General features: G+C 40.8%; 1 protein-coding gene across 5 annotated transcripts in view; it reads right to left on the bottom strand.

Moving 5' to 3' along the window:
* The window catches only part of ARHGAP32 (Rho GTPase activating protein 32), a 250,212-nt gene that overhangs the window by 153,410 nt on the left and 81,336 nt on the right, over nucleotides 1-15,466 (bottom strand). For all 5 annotated transcript variants that reach the window (XM_048512260.1, XM_048512259.1, XM_048512258.1 and 2 more), the window contains exon 2: nucleotides 6,084-6,192. In XM_048512260.1, the coding sequence (XP_048368217.1) occupies nucleotides 6,084-6,188 (105 nt within the window). In that variant the 5' untranslated portion in view covers nucleotides 6,189-6,192. The remainder of the gene's footprint in view (nucleotides 1-6,083; nucleotides 6,193-15,466) is intronic.

Here is a 15,466-nt window from a genome sequence, read left to right on the forward strand (position 1 = left end):
CTGTGGACAGTAATTGACAAAGAAAATAATTGCTGTCTTGTCTAACTCAAAGGTGATCGTCCTGTCAGATCATACTTGTCTTGAAACATAATGAGACTTTACAAGTCACGTGCCAAGTTAATATATGCCCTATAGTTTTTATGTGGAGTCAAAGATTTTCTCAATCTGACAGCTTCCATGATTAATCATTCCAGATTTATTTAGCTCTGGACTTTGATTTAATTGGGTCTGACCTGACCACAGAGACCAGGAACACCTGCCTTAATTCAGAAGAACAGACAACAGAGCAAGTGACAACCTCATACATTTTTTACACTGTAGGAACATATTTGTTACTGCAAACACAACATCCATGAGAGAAATATCTCAGTGAAGCAGGCATGATCACAGAAAACAATGTATTCCAAAATCCATTTCTAGAAAGCAGAGAGGTTCTATTCTTACGCTAGTATAATGGAGAATTAATTCACTTACTTCACTTACTAGTTCTAAGTGGAATATTACTTGTATGCATTTCTCATCCACACTTTATTTCTTGCCATCTTTCTTTGACAAATTGGTTATTTGAAGGAGATTTCTATCCTACTTCTGTTTCCCAAGTGCCCACTTAATGCCCTGTTTTATCCAGAATTGCCTTCCTGCTCTTTTGCAGGCACTTAAGCACTCCAAAGCTACAAATCACAATCCCACCACCAATAAATCTGCTGTCTCTTAAAGGTTAGCACGAACTATATTTTGGTGTTAAAATAAATGGCTGGTACATTCACAACGAAAACTTAGGTTCATAGCAAATATGGCAGAAAAGACCATAAAATCTAATATGCAACCACAAACCCAGCAAAAATTGTTGCGAAGAGTGACACATTTTGTTTTGCTACTTGGTAAGCACAGCTGTGAATGGCCTTGATATAAAATAGCTATGAAGAAGCCCCTCAGAGAGGACAGATATATGTACATCTCCAAGATAGGCCTGTTGAAGCATAACATACATTCAGAAATTATTCATGGCACCAGCATGGTTAAACGTAGGCCCTTTTCCACCGGCAGAAATTATGCCAGTGGAGGGGTGGGGGCCATTCGCATGGGAGCATGCGAGCGGCCCCAAAGAAGCCGGCGCAGAAGAGGTGGCTTCGCACGGAGCCGCCTCTTCTGTATCTTCCCCCACTCACCTTGTCCTCCAGCGTCGCTCTGGAGGCCGTCAGGGACCCGCCCACGCTGCCCTCTGACCCCTCGAGGTTGGAGGACAGCGTGGGCAGGTCCCTGACAGCCTCCAGAGCACGCTGGAGGACGAGGTGAGTGGGGGGGGATGGGGAAAGCACCGTCTTCCCAGCGGTGCATTTCGCACCACGCCGATGGGAAGACGGTGTTTTAGAATAACCTCGCTAAACGAGCGAGGTTATTAGGAGCGGCTTCATGCCGCTCCTGGGCGGCCAGGACGGCACTGCTGAGATCCAGCAGCACCTCCTGTGCGAACAGCTGCCCAGGGACGGGATTTTTGCCATCCCTGGGCCGCTGTAAATGGCTCGTGCGGAAAGGGCCATAGGTACAGCATTATGCATTCCGGGCTCTAATAATTCAGCTACCCAAAAAGAAAAAAGTTGCTTTAGGTTCACTAAACTGGCAGTGAGAGATGTCCCAAATGAACAAAACCCAAGGGTATGGCGCAGGCAGGAAGACAAATTGCTTCAAAAGACTCAGTTCCATATCTTGTTGAATCCATATAATAAAGAGACATCACAGCAAATTATTTTTGCTGCTTTCAGTAAGGGCCAATGTATGGGTACTTCAAAGCTAGGGAAATTTATGTGGGATGCAGCTTTCCAGATGGGAAGAAACAGACTGAGTTTCTGCAACAGCCTCTACAAAACAGTTGCTAGAAAAACAAGAACGCTATCACCTGAATGACAATAGTGCAGTACAACAAGCCTCGAAAAAATGGGCACAAAACTGTGTTAATTCTTCCAGGTTAGTTTCTTTAATATAAGCATGAGGATGCCGGCAGAGGATCCATGGCAGCCAGCCATAAAACAAAGGCTAAAGTTATGAACAACAAACTCGTCGAAATTAAAACAATTAATTAATGACTTATTATGAGAAATGTCAGAATCCAGTTAAATGGCTCATAATGATCACATCTAATAGTAAGCACAACACTTTAACCATTCAGCTGTTCTCTGAGTAGACATGAAAGTAATGGTCCCTAGTGCCATTTTGCCCAAACCATGAATGCTAAGCAAAACATACTAGATGTGTCTTCAAGAGTTAAATCACAACTTGAAATGACAGCTGTATTATAGTTTAGTCATTAAAAGGTATGTTTCCTACCATCCAAATCAGCTTTATATCTAGGGATCTTCTCTCTAAGAAAAAAATGAGATTTCTAAAATGAAAAACTACCTGGTTTGGTAGTTTTAGCTCCTAATATTTAGCTCCTAACAAAGAATGTTAAGAATGTATTGTCAATGGCTTTTACGGCCGGAATTAACTGAGAGGCCATGGTCTGGTAGTTTTAGCTCTTAATGTTTTGCCTGCATCTACGACTGGCTTATCTTCAGAGGCACATCACAGTACGATGTGTTTCTCTTTGTGGCACACTGAAGTTGCCAGCTGTAAATGCTTATTTCTGCCATCCTCAGTGTTGCAAAGGATCTGCCAGCACAGTCCAGCCATCAACTTTTGGAATATAAATTCATTATACTGCAATGCCTCGAGGTTCTGTGTGCCAATACTTATTTAATAAAACAAATGGAAACTTTAAGAAACAAATGCATTAAGCAAATTGTCCAAAATCTTTCAGGAAGGTCAAATAAAATGAAACTTAAAACAGAAATATAGAAAAAAAAATGAAGGCACCCCACCCACCCCTTTACAATCTCACTTTCATCCTAAACTGGGTGTATGGGATTCTCTTTGGCCCCTTCTGCACACGCAAAATAATGCGTTTTCAAACCACTTTCACAACTGTTTGCAAGTGGATTTTACTATTCGACACAGCTTCAAAGACCACTGAAAGCAGTTTGAAAGTGCATTATTCTGCATGTGCGGAATGAGGCTTTCAGTTTCAATCTCAAATATGAATTCAAGTGAAAACTCATTGATTTGTCTGATATGCGTATAACTAAGTAAGTTGGTCCACTGGAACTGTATTAGCTCTATGAAACCAACCGCCTTCCGAACATGCAAAATAATGCATTTTTACTCCACTTTCATAATTGTTTGCAAGTGGATTTTGCTATTCTGCACAGTAAAATCCAGCTGTAAAGTGCATTGAAAGTGGGTTGAAAGTACATTATTCTGCATGTGTGGAAAGTGTGCCCCCTACCGACAAAATGTTCTTTCTTTTAAAAGTACTGACAGAACGCCTCACTTTTCACTTAAATCTGCTGTAATAATGTGAGCGATCTTCAGAAACGGTGACAACATGGTTTAATTGCTAAATCTCAGTGACCGCTAGGCCACAATTTTCTCTGTGCCACATGAGCTGATGAAGCATGAGTCAACCCCCATGCCACTCTAGTAATGCATATAATTAAGTATGAACGTTGGTAGAATAGCATGGTTACTTCCCATTCTGCCAATGCTGGTGGAATAAATAATGTCATCTCAACTATCCACATGATTCTTGTTTACACACATACCTGAGAGCAGCACATGATACAAAGCAGCAATTTTCTTGTCTTTCTACAAGAACTCAATAAGAACATAAGAACAAGCCAGCTGGATCAGACCAAAGTCCATCTAGTCCAGCTCTCTGCTACTCGCAGTGGCCCACCAGGTGCCTTTGGGAGCTCACATGTAGGATGTGAAAGCAATGGCCTTCTGCGGCTGTTGCTCCCGATCACCTGGTCTGTTAAGGCATTTGCAATCTCAGATCAAGGAGGATCAAGATTGGTAGCCATAAATCGACTTCTCCTCCATAAATCTGTCCAAATCTGTCAAGGTGGTATATATTGGAGAAGGGGACAAGTACACCCTCCTATCAGCTTTATAAACTTAAATTGGACTGAGAAATAGTGACTTGCCTCCAGACAGTGAAATAATGAGCAAGGGGGTTGAATTCCTGTGTCACTGGACTGAGTCCAAATACTACACCACACTAAAATGTTAGATGTTTTATTCATTTTAAATCTATGTTGTAAGCCCCCCCCCCCCACTTGAGCCTCAAAATGGAGGGGAGCAGAAGCGTATCAAAGGGAAATGGCTACCGGAACAACAACACCTCCGAGTGCCCTCTGCCCCTGCCTGCCCCTCCGGCTCGGGGGCGGGGCTCAGGAGCAGGGCTCAGTCCACGCCTCTCTGTAGGCTGGCTCCTGCCGTCCACAGGGTCTGGGGACGGCAAAAACTAGCCGGCACAGAGGCTGCAGGCGGGGCACGGCAGCAGTGAGCGGCCCAGGCGTGCACCACAGCCGTCCACCCATGAGCCTCGCCCCCAGCCTCTCTGCAGGGGGGCAGGGATGGTGGCATGAGACCGGGGCACACATTTTTGTCATGTGGGGGGTGCCCAGCGGGCGTCCAGGGACATGGGTGAGTATTGTTAAATCTAATTAATTAAATTTAATTTAAAATGAAGGATTAAAGTCCGAGGTGAAGAAACAGCAAAACCTAAGGTAATGTTAGAGAGTTAACAAAAAACTAAATGCTAGTTACTGGAGCTCAGAAAAGAAATGAAAGCAAATAAAGCCTACAGATTTGTAGGTGCTAACTGACACACATGCTAACTGAGACAGGTAACAAGGAGATAATTTCCTTATCTCAGAATCTTAAAGATAAGCACAGTTAATTGCAGGGAGCTAGCCAGATTTAGAAACAAAACCCATGTAATAATTTTATTAAGAGCAACCAAAATGACACAACACGTTGTGAAAGCTTCCAAATTCTCCAGAGCTTTTCATCAGGGAGGGTATTAAAGGAGGAAACAACTCTTTGAAACCTTTGTCTACATCTTGGGAGGATCCTTACCTGACTTCATTGGGCACAGGGTATGCCTAGATGGTGTCACCAAGACATGTCTGTCAGTGGAACAGAATTTCCTGCCTCCCTCCCATCTGTGGCAGTTCATTGATCTACCCAGAATGCTGTTCATGGGACAAGGGCCCCTCAAGAACACCATGAGAGACCAATCAGGGACTGCAACAGGAAGGGGAAAATTACTCCCCATTAATAGAAAATTTAGTCTGGATCCAACCCAGTATTTCGTACGTGGGGTCCTTTTCTGGACGTGTCTTACGTAACATTGAGGTAACAATGACTATGGATATAGATATTAACCTATTTTGTTAACATTCTATTTTGTTAACATGTTTAACATCTTTTGTCAGGTCATGCCCTGAAGGGTTTCACAGGGTGAAGGGTGAAAACAGTAAGGCTGAACTGCTGAGGGGTATTCCATTGTCAGAACAACACTCAGGCAAAGAGCAAGACCTTTTATCAACATGCCCAATAAGAAAGCTAAGCTAGCTGTAGCTATGGACAGCAAGTACAGCTGAGTGTTCTCAAGGCTCAAACAGTTTTCATCTGCCACACAGATACAATCAATTGTATAAAAAAGGAATTTGGTAATCTTCATACCTCTAGTCTCTCCATATCCAAGTACTGTTTGCTAATTATGTAAGAGAGAAATTGTAGACTATTGGACTGACAAGCTTTGAATGAACCCTTTAAACAGCTTCAAAAACGCACATTGAAATCAACCCATTCAGAGTTTTTTGTCCACAGGCAAGAGTATTATTACGTTGGCATTATTTGTTCTTTAATGTAGCCATCGGAAGACCATGTTTCCATAAAATGATTTCTTGTACACTGATGGATTCCAGTGGAAACAAGAGGTTAATGCAGATTGGAAATCACTGCAACATTTGGAGCATTTAATCAATCACTAGTCATGCTTCAGGGGATGGTACAAAAATCAAAAGGCATTGTCATGCCATGCCATTGTCACTGCCAAATGATTGAACACTATTCTCATAATGTAATCCATGTAATAGTTTAAAAACGATACATACACACACACCTCAAGCTCTAACACCAGAGAGCAACATTTTAAAGTTGATAAACAGGAATGCATAAAAAAAATATAGCTTTACCATTGCACTGAGAGTCTCTTCCCAATCTGGTCTTTCACGGGGATGAATACTTCTCTGAAGCTCTGGCACAAAATCATCCTCTTCTGCATATAAAGAAGACTTCATCCTCCTAGACAGAACATATATTCATTAGATGATTAACAACTTCCGCATTTTGCTTATTTTCAATATTCGAATGCTTTTAAGAAAACTCACTTATCCTTAGTATGCTAACTCCTTGAAAAGAAAAGAGTTATTTTCCCTTTACTCATACTGATCTATTATGGGTACCTATAGTGACACCCATGCACCTATACGGACTCCAGTTTCCCACTATAGAACTGTTAAATCTGCTCAATTTGATTTCTAGTTAAAAGTACACCTGCAAATATACAGACTTCATGATAAAGCAGACTGAGGCCCCTTCCGCACACGAAAAATAATGCATTTTCAAACCACTTTCACAACTGTTTGCAAGTGAATTTTGCTATTCCGCACAGCTTCAAAGAGCACTGAAAGCTGTTTGAAAGTGCATTATTCTGCATGTGCAGAATGAGCCTGAATAAATTAGAACTCAGTAACATCACAATGAAAACCAAAATATGGTTGCTGTTAGCACAAGACTGGGAGTTTGATGGTTAGGGAATGTGGTTTTTAAATTATGTTCTAGGAAACCACAGGGCCCTTCAGAAATTTATGAGCTGCTTCTCAGTGGTAAGATCAGAGGTGAATCTAGGAAAAATGTAGTTCAGTGCAAAATCTGAGTTTTCCGCCCGCCACCCCACCCCCACCAAACAACCACCCTCAGAAATCTACACAATTGTCCTTATAGCTGATAAAGAGATCCCAGTTTGTATGACAGTTATAAATGAAATATTCAACCACTCCTACTAAATAAGTGAACATTAGCCTCCCTGTAACATTCTTCACTTCAGTTGCTTTGGAAAGCGGTTGCTGACCCATTCATCTATAATAGGATTTCTGCAACTGGTGCTTCAGAGGGTCTGCAATAGATACATTATCTGGTAGGTGTGTGGTTTGGTGGTAGAGCATCTGCTCAGCATGCAAAAGGTTTGATGTTCTGTCCCCCGCATCTCCAGTGACTTGAAAGGTCTCCTTTCACAGAGATCCTGGAGAACTGCTGCCAGCCTAAGTAGGCAATACTGCCTTTGATAAGCCAATAGTCTATCTCACTACAAGGCAGCTTCATGTGTTCGAAATGGAGTTCTAGCCTATAACTTCAACAGCGATTGTACTGTTTCTGGGTTTCAAAGTAGAGATCAGAAGAATGAGTAGATCAAACAGTTTGAATCTAAGGAGCAACTCCAACAGCTTTATGCAAGCACGGTCAACTATCTGAACTGCTTACAAGAACGTGTGACATTAGGGAAGGTCTTCAAATTAGCACACTAGATAAGAGAATATCTTGAAATTATAAATTCCATCACTACACCGATTATCAACAGCACTTTGTACGAGGTCTTTCATTCACAAACCCCTGGGCTTTGCTTCTGACCAATTCTGCCAAAGCCTTCTTTCTTTCCTCACTCTTCGTGTAATCCTTCCCTGTAGCCCTGATCAGGCTAACCTCTGGCTAACCTGATCTCATCAGATCTCAAAGCCAAGCAGGATTGGCCCTGAAAAGTATTTGGATAGGTGACCTCCAAGGAATACTAGGGTCATGATGCAGAGGCAAGGTTATGGCAAACCACTTCTGAAGGTCTCTAGCCTTGAGCACCCTAGGGGGTCACCATAAGTCAGCTGTGACTAGATGGCTCTGTAAGGTTGGGCTTTAACAATTCAAGGAACAGGAAGAACTTATACCTTTTCTTTGTCCTGAAACAGCAGAGGAGGAGCCTCCAGCATTTAGATTTATTCATCTGGATTTATTCATCTCCTGGAAGGCCACGCCATTTAGATTTATTCATCTCCTGGAAAGCCGCACCTTCCAGTGACTCTTGGGAATGCCAGCCAAGCCAAACAAGAGGCAATGAGATTGAGGTACTATGACCCAAAGTAAAACCAACCGCTTCTGAATTGGACTGATAAAATCCCTTTCTGCCAACGGTTTAGATTCTTGATTAGTCAGTTGCTAAGACTCTGTGACCTATGATTGTTCCAACTCAAGAGGATTGGTGCCATCATTGTGACATCACTCAGCCAATGGTTTCTCCCCACATTTCTAAATAATTTGCATGCTAGCAGTGCATTGGTAGAAAGGCACAAGACTTGATTGCAAAAAAAGAGAGGGAAACCATGCCAGGATAAAAAGTAGAACTACTCCGTAGATGTCATGGGACACTCTCCTTGCATTTGTGATCCCAGTAATGCAAAACAGGTGAGAAAAAGGAAGCCTTTTCCTCCTTCAACCTCATGGAATAATCGACCTAGGAGGCTCACGATTGAATTCCCATGCTGCCATTGAAGCCCACTGGGTGAACTTGAACTGTCCTTCTTTTGGCCTAACCTATCTCACAGGGTGGTTCTTGTGATAAAACAGAGGAGGGGACACCAGTGTTTGCAGATTTGGGTCCCCATTGGTGAGCTGCCATTGCCAAATGAGGAAGTGAACCAAGGTCTCCCAAATCCGGTCTGACTCTTTAACCGCTACCAACACTGGCCCATTGAACAAGCAAAAGTCAGACGGGGTTGCCGATAGTTGAGACAACCCTTTTACCAAGTGAAGTGAATTCCATCCCTCTATGTTATCATAACATAGTTATGATATGTTATCATATCCCTCTATGTTATCATCCCTCTATGTTATCATAAACAACTTTGTTATCATAAATGTATTTGCATAAAACAGTTTTGATATAATTTATCAAAATATATTGGCCATGCTGGCAGGGGCTGATGAGAATTGTAGTCCATGAACATCTGGAGCTCCATAAGTTCATCACCCCTGATCTAAGGCCAGTCACAAACTCTCAAGTTAACCTACTTCACACAACTGTTGTGAGAATAACATGTAGGCAAGAAGGATATTAACCACTTTTGGATCCCGCTGGAGCCAAAAAGTTACCAAAAAAACTTGCTATCAAAAAAACTGGCAGACAACCCATTCTTTTTTGGGGGGGCGGGGGGACTTAAACTATTTAAACACTATGTTCTCCAAATGAGCTACTAGAAATTTTAAGCCAATTGCTCCATTTCCCAGTAACTTGGAACTTTTGTCAATATATTTATTGACTGGGCACACACTAGGAACACTGCAACATTTTGAGAATCTGGAACTAGAGACGTATTCCTAAAGATGAGGAAAGAATTTTTTTAAAAGCTTGTCAGTTTGGAAAGTTATTCAAACACTCTTAACTGGCAAGCTCAGGAGCACACCAGTTGGTATTCTCCCTCTCAATTATGTGAAGTAGAACCTTGGAACTGTCAGACATGTGTACAATCTGGAGATGAGAATGACCTACAAAGTCATGTAATCCAACACTTTAGAAAAGAGTGGTTATAGTTTCACTCACTCCAGATGCAGACTGACAGTAGGCAGAAAAAGCAGCAAGCAAATAAGGACAGGAAGATACTTGGTATGTCCAACTCTAAAGATCAAAATTTGCAGCTTTGGGAAATTATGACACATAAACACAGCCTGGAAATTGCATGAATAATGCCTGCTTTCATTAAGTGGTTAGAAAAATCAATATTAAGCTAAACAACAAATGACTTTCCCTGATTAAAAAAAAATAAGTTTTAACACACTACAGTTAAAAAATCCAAACTTGAAAATGCCCCTGAGTAAGGATAATGATTTGTCTCAATTTTTAGTAAAGTGGCTTAGAACCCTTAGGGAGAAACCATTTATAATTCTCATTAGTGCTATTGTATACCAATGTAATCATCATTTATTACTTATTCTGCACCTATCGTTATACTAGGCATGTCTTGCTATTTAAAGAGATATAGCCCTGCCCACAGGCAAATTTTCCAATAAAACAAAATAGCAAAAAAGGGAATGGAGAGACAAAAGGCACAAATTTCAGTGTCTGGTACTGCTTGAATTTGCCACCTAGTACACTCTAAATCAGAAAAAGCATCAGAATGTTTTCAGGAACTGCCTATACAAAAAAAGTGAATTGCAATATTCAGAAAAGCAACCAGTGACAGGAAAGAATCTCTGAATTCACCTTGATACGCATAATCCAAAGATACTTTGGACAGATTTCAGGGGGTTTTTTTTCCTTCTTTCAACAACAGATCCTCGCAGTACACAAAAAAACCATTTTCTCTTTCTTTAGTGCACAGGAAACTGCCTAAATTGTCTCTTTGAGTTACTGAAAAACTTTTAGGTGGATTGGGCCCTGGGAATGTAACATACCCAGCTTAGTTAAAAATTCAACCAAAGCTAAAGTATTTCCCAATTTGCCTAGAGTGTTCCCAGTATGCATTCATATTGTAAGAGATTAACTTTCAGACTACATTGCTCAAGAGTCCAATAATTAATGGATATTAGTTACAGTTTCCAGTGCTCACTGGTTTGCATTTACAACAGCAGGTTTTACTCAAGTTTCCAATTGTCACAGATTCACTTGCTTTGACAGCTGTATCAAACAGGTTTGAATGGCAGAAAACTTTTAAGGTAGGGGAAGATTTGGGGTTTGTTATTTTATTCTGGTTTTAATTGGATTTTTTCAAGCATTACTGCAAGTCAATTTGAACTATGAGAAAAGGCAAGGAATGGATGGATGGATGGATGGATGGATGGATGGATGGATGGATGGATGGATGGATGGATGGATGGATGGATGGATGGATGGATGGATGGATGGATGGATGGATGGATGGATGGATGGATGGATGGATGGATGGATGGATGGATGGTGGCCCCAGCCAAGGGAGGAAAATCTGCCTGTAGAAGTGGTATGTGGCCATGACAGCAGATTTGCCCTCCCTGGGGCACTTGACCTGGAGGAGGGGCAAAACCACTCGTGTGCAGCCACCATGGCCCTCCCCAGGCACTCAAACCCTGTGCCAGGATACCAGCGCTCTTGCCACTGCCACCATCAGTGTAGCAACTACACTGCTCTAGTTCTCACAAAATACTCTATTTTCAAGAAACTTCTTCAGTGGAGGAAACTTGTGCTAAAACACACGTACAAACCTTCCCAGGATTTTATCTAATCCACCCAGGCACTGTATTAGAAAACTAACAGCTTCTCAGAATATGAAGATGCTCATGTTAAAAGTTTTCTGTCGAAAAAAACAACCTTCCTGACTTCAGTTAGACCTTCACTTATCCAACATTAAACTAATAGCATTGCATCTGTATGAAAAGGGCAACAGAAAGGTCAGTATCACTTATCTAAAACCTAATTTGGATGCGCCAGTTTAATAACATCAAAACTCTGGCACAAATATATATACCTGAGAAACAGAAGTGCTTATGTTTCAAGATATAGTTCACTTTAATTAAGAGCACAATGCACAGAAATACCTACTGCCCTGACACTCTGAAAACACAACCAACAAAAAACCCCTCTTCATATGAGAATCCTGTTGTTTCAAACAAATCCCTGAATGTATGATAACAATGCACTTTTTTCTCCGTACCTCCTTTTTTCTTGTAGCCCTGGACTAGCCACAATTTCACCTTGGATCAGCGAGCTCTAAGAGATATGGAAACATACTGGGTTTGTGGAAGCATAAGACTATTTTATTTTTTGTGCATGTGCATTCTCCAGTAGACGTAGGAAGTCTCTGATGAGTATTCCTGTGCTCTGCTACCAGGAGGCAGGATCTTTTAAAACAATTGCTTCCCGTTGACCACTTGTCAGGGTTAAGTCCCCAGTTGCGAACTGACCACGTAGTCTGAACAACACTCAAGAAAAACAATCTTAAACAAGTGATCTAAACTCACTAAACTGTAAGGGAATTCAGAACTAGGAATTTTTCTTCTGTCCTGGCTGGAAAACTGCTCCAAGGGAGGGCCGAGACTTCCTACGTCTATCTGGAGAAAGGCTCTTCACGGTAAGTGACCAATAACCGATTCACTTCCTATGGCCTCCTATATTCTCAGAAAAACATATTAGTAGGGTTGTATATTCCTCCACCACAGAACTCAACATGCTGGACATAAAACGACATGCCTATGTCCTAGTGCCTACCTAGCCTTGCTCCACTATCCATTTGATAGTTATTTAGTGAACTATAAAAGCTCTTGTATCAAAGTACCATAATCAATAATGCACAAAATAATGGTTTTGACAAAGGCAGCACATAAAAATGAATGATAGTTGTCATTCATCTGATATCAGTTTGGGACTATATTCTAACGTAGAAGCATACAATTTTCTCAACCACTGCACCTCAACTGGCCGTACCAAAATCTTTTTCCTGAGACAGGGTAAAATAACGAACACTTCATTGTCTTAAGTTGCTTACAGCATGCTATTGTCTGATGTCCCATGTGGCTTAATGTCCAATGTGCCGTTTTAGTAGTTTCTCTGGACTCCCAGACTGTGGCAACCAAGACTAAATTAGCTTGTGGCCAAAACATAGGTCAATGTGGCTTAATAGATCTGATGGAGATGACAAGGCTTTGTTGTAAATATTTTTGATGGTTTCCAGGGTGATGGGTTTAAGTAATTTTAATATATTTCTGCACCTCTCAGTCATTCCTGGAACAGATTATGGGAAAAGAGACATACAATATTGGAAGTGGGGAAAGACTGTGCATTCTAATGACAGGAAAAAATAAAATTTGATTACAGCTCAACTTAATAGAAAGAATAGGAACATTCTGCCATGAGTTCATCTATATGGTTATTAAAGGAACACTGCACTGGCACACACAGCAATTTGTAAACAAGGAAAGGCAATATCAGAAGACCCACAAGTATACCTGTGCCAAGCAATTATCTCCTCTAAGCCTGAGGCTGTATTCATTATATCATGGAGGAAAGGATAAAAGGACTCTCCCATGGAAGGTCATTCAGACAGCCATGCTGTCACTACTTCTTATACCATCATGAGCCCAGGTGGGTAAGAATTTAGTACTAATTATTGTAGTGTTGTGGGGTTTCCAGGCTGTTACTGCAATTACTGTATGTTTAAAAGGGCATTGACCTCTGTGAAACAAGGGCTCATTCCGCACATGCAGAATAATGCACTTTCAAACTGCTTTCAGTGCTCTTTGAAGCTGTGCGGAATGGCAAAATCCACTTGCAAACAGTTGTGAAAGTGGTTTGAAAACGCATTATTTTGCATGTGCGGAAGGGGCCAAGGAAAGGTACAACTGTTAAACTACAAGGTGTTAAAGGGTTACTAGTTTCATTTATCAGATGGGGAAGGGGGAGTGAAAAACATGTTATGGCTTCCTACCTGCTACCTCAATCATTGGCTTAGTCTTGAAGCTGAGTAATATTTCCTTTATTTAGAGCAACCTACTTTCCCAAGGATTTGGCCATTAGCAAAATGCTTAATGCAGGCTACTAACCTGATTGCCCACAAGAGCAGAACTGACACAAATGCAGAAGTACAAATTTCCCAAGTGGCCTTCCCACGCAAAGTAAATAGCGAGAGAGAAAAGTGCTGCTTACTCAGAGAGAATTGGAAGGTCACTACCTAATGTGGAAGTCAGTGCAATTTAATTTGTCTTCTTGCATTACAAATATTCCTCAGCATGTTTTCACACAAGACCTAGATGAGTTTGGTATATACCCGTTTGGAAATATGCATTGGCCCAAAATAACCAAAATATGCATTTGTGTTTTTCAAGTGGCAGTTCTTCTTTTCTATTTGTCCAATATACACACCACAACAATAGTGACATACCTAACGACATCTTTTGAATGCCTCATATGACAATGCTATAAATTTATTTCTCGCAAAGCAGCAGGGGTACAAATGATTACAGAGCAGGACTTTACTGCAGCATTGCTAGCAGATATGATAGAACTAATGTTTGACACTACGATCCCTGTTATACTAATCTCCTTCTCCTTGCCATACTGCCTTGTACAAGAGAAAGAAGTATTTCAATAGATCCTGTTTAATCATCCAGAACACATTAAGGGATAGTGGAATGTTTCCAATGAGAAAGAATGAAAAGAAGTTCAAAGACTTGGCACAGAATATTATCATCCCAATTCCGAGTTTTGGTTTGCTTTTCAAAATGCTAGTGTATAAAATGCTCCACGGGCATTTAAATAATTTCACTTGAAAGGACAATATGATGCACAGAATAGTAAACTGTTGTGGTTGCTCGTGCTTTCAGCTTTCGGGGAAGAAAATATGCCTTAGAACCCTTTAAAAAGTGCTGGAAAAACAATCTAATGTAAGTTACGCAATACTAGTCAAGGAAACCAGAATAATGAAGTGACCCTGCTACTGAATGTCTTACACAAGAAATGGGGCATTACTGAAAGAAAGCTGATGCCACTTGCATTAATTAGAAAAAAAATTCAACAAAAAGAAGCTGAACTAATTTGCCTGAAGCTCTAGATTTTTTTTATTTGCATCAAGAGAATCTGAAAAACCAACAAAAACCTACCTGTCCTGCAAAATGCTGACAAGAAATGAAGCAAAATGTAAAAAAACCCCTCTCAAAACAGTCCATGGGATACTCACCGTGAAGGTTCCTTCTCCTGGTAGGCTAGGAAGATATCTTGAATGGGGTGTGGAATCACCCACTCAAGATGTCCTACACCTCCAGGAGAATGGTCCACTGGATATTCACCATCAAGGGTCCTTCTCCTGGTAGGGTAGGAGGACATCTTGGGTGGGTGATTCCACTCCCCATTCAAGATGTCCTCCACATCAAAATTAGCAGTTCACAAGAGTTACTAGCCCACAAAATATTTACTAGCCTGTCTGCCCATAATGAAGTCAGTCATTTGTGGCATAAGAGCCTGACAGAGCATGATTGATTCCTTTGCAATTTAAAAAAAAACCCAAAACAAACTTTCCCTACATTACAGGCAGCAAGACAACTAGTTCTTTGTAAAACTAAACGCTAAGGAAACAAGCAGTCCTATAGCCATTTCTTTAGTACATTTTAATTTATTTTTCCTCCAAGGATCCTAGGATGGAATACACTGATCTCCCTTCCTCCATTTCACACTCACAACAATCATGCAAAGCAAGCTAGGCCGAAAGAGGGTGACAGGCCCAATACCACTCCATGAATTTCATGACACAGTAATGTAAAACAGTAAAGTAAAATATGAGAATGTCCAGGATTCTCTTATATACACTAAATCCTGTTATAGAAGGGAGGGAAGGGAGAAGCATAAAGGAAACGAATACATTTGAAATGTAAAATATTCAACCATTTTTATTTAGGACCATGCTTGATTAAGTTACTAGACTTCATCAATTGTGGATTTAATTTTTTTAAATTTTTTTATGTATTCTATTTTATCTCTATAGTAAACTGCATTGAGCTCCATAAAGAAGAA

Source organism: Sphaerodactylus townsendi, linkage group LG12 (assembly GCF_021028975.2).
Source record: "Sphaerodactylus townsendi isolate TG3544 linkage group LG12, MPM_Stown_v2.3, whole genome shotgun sequence".
In the NCBI taxonomy this organism is placed as follows: Eukaryota; Metazoa; Chordata; class Lepidosauria; order Squamata; family Sphaerodactylidae; genus Sphaerodactylus; species Sphaerodactylus townsendi.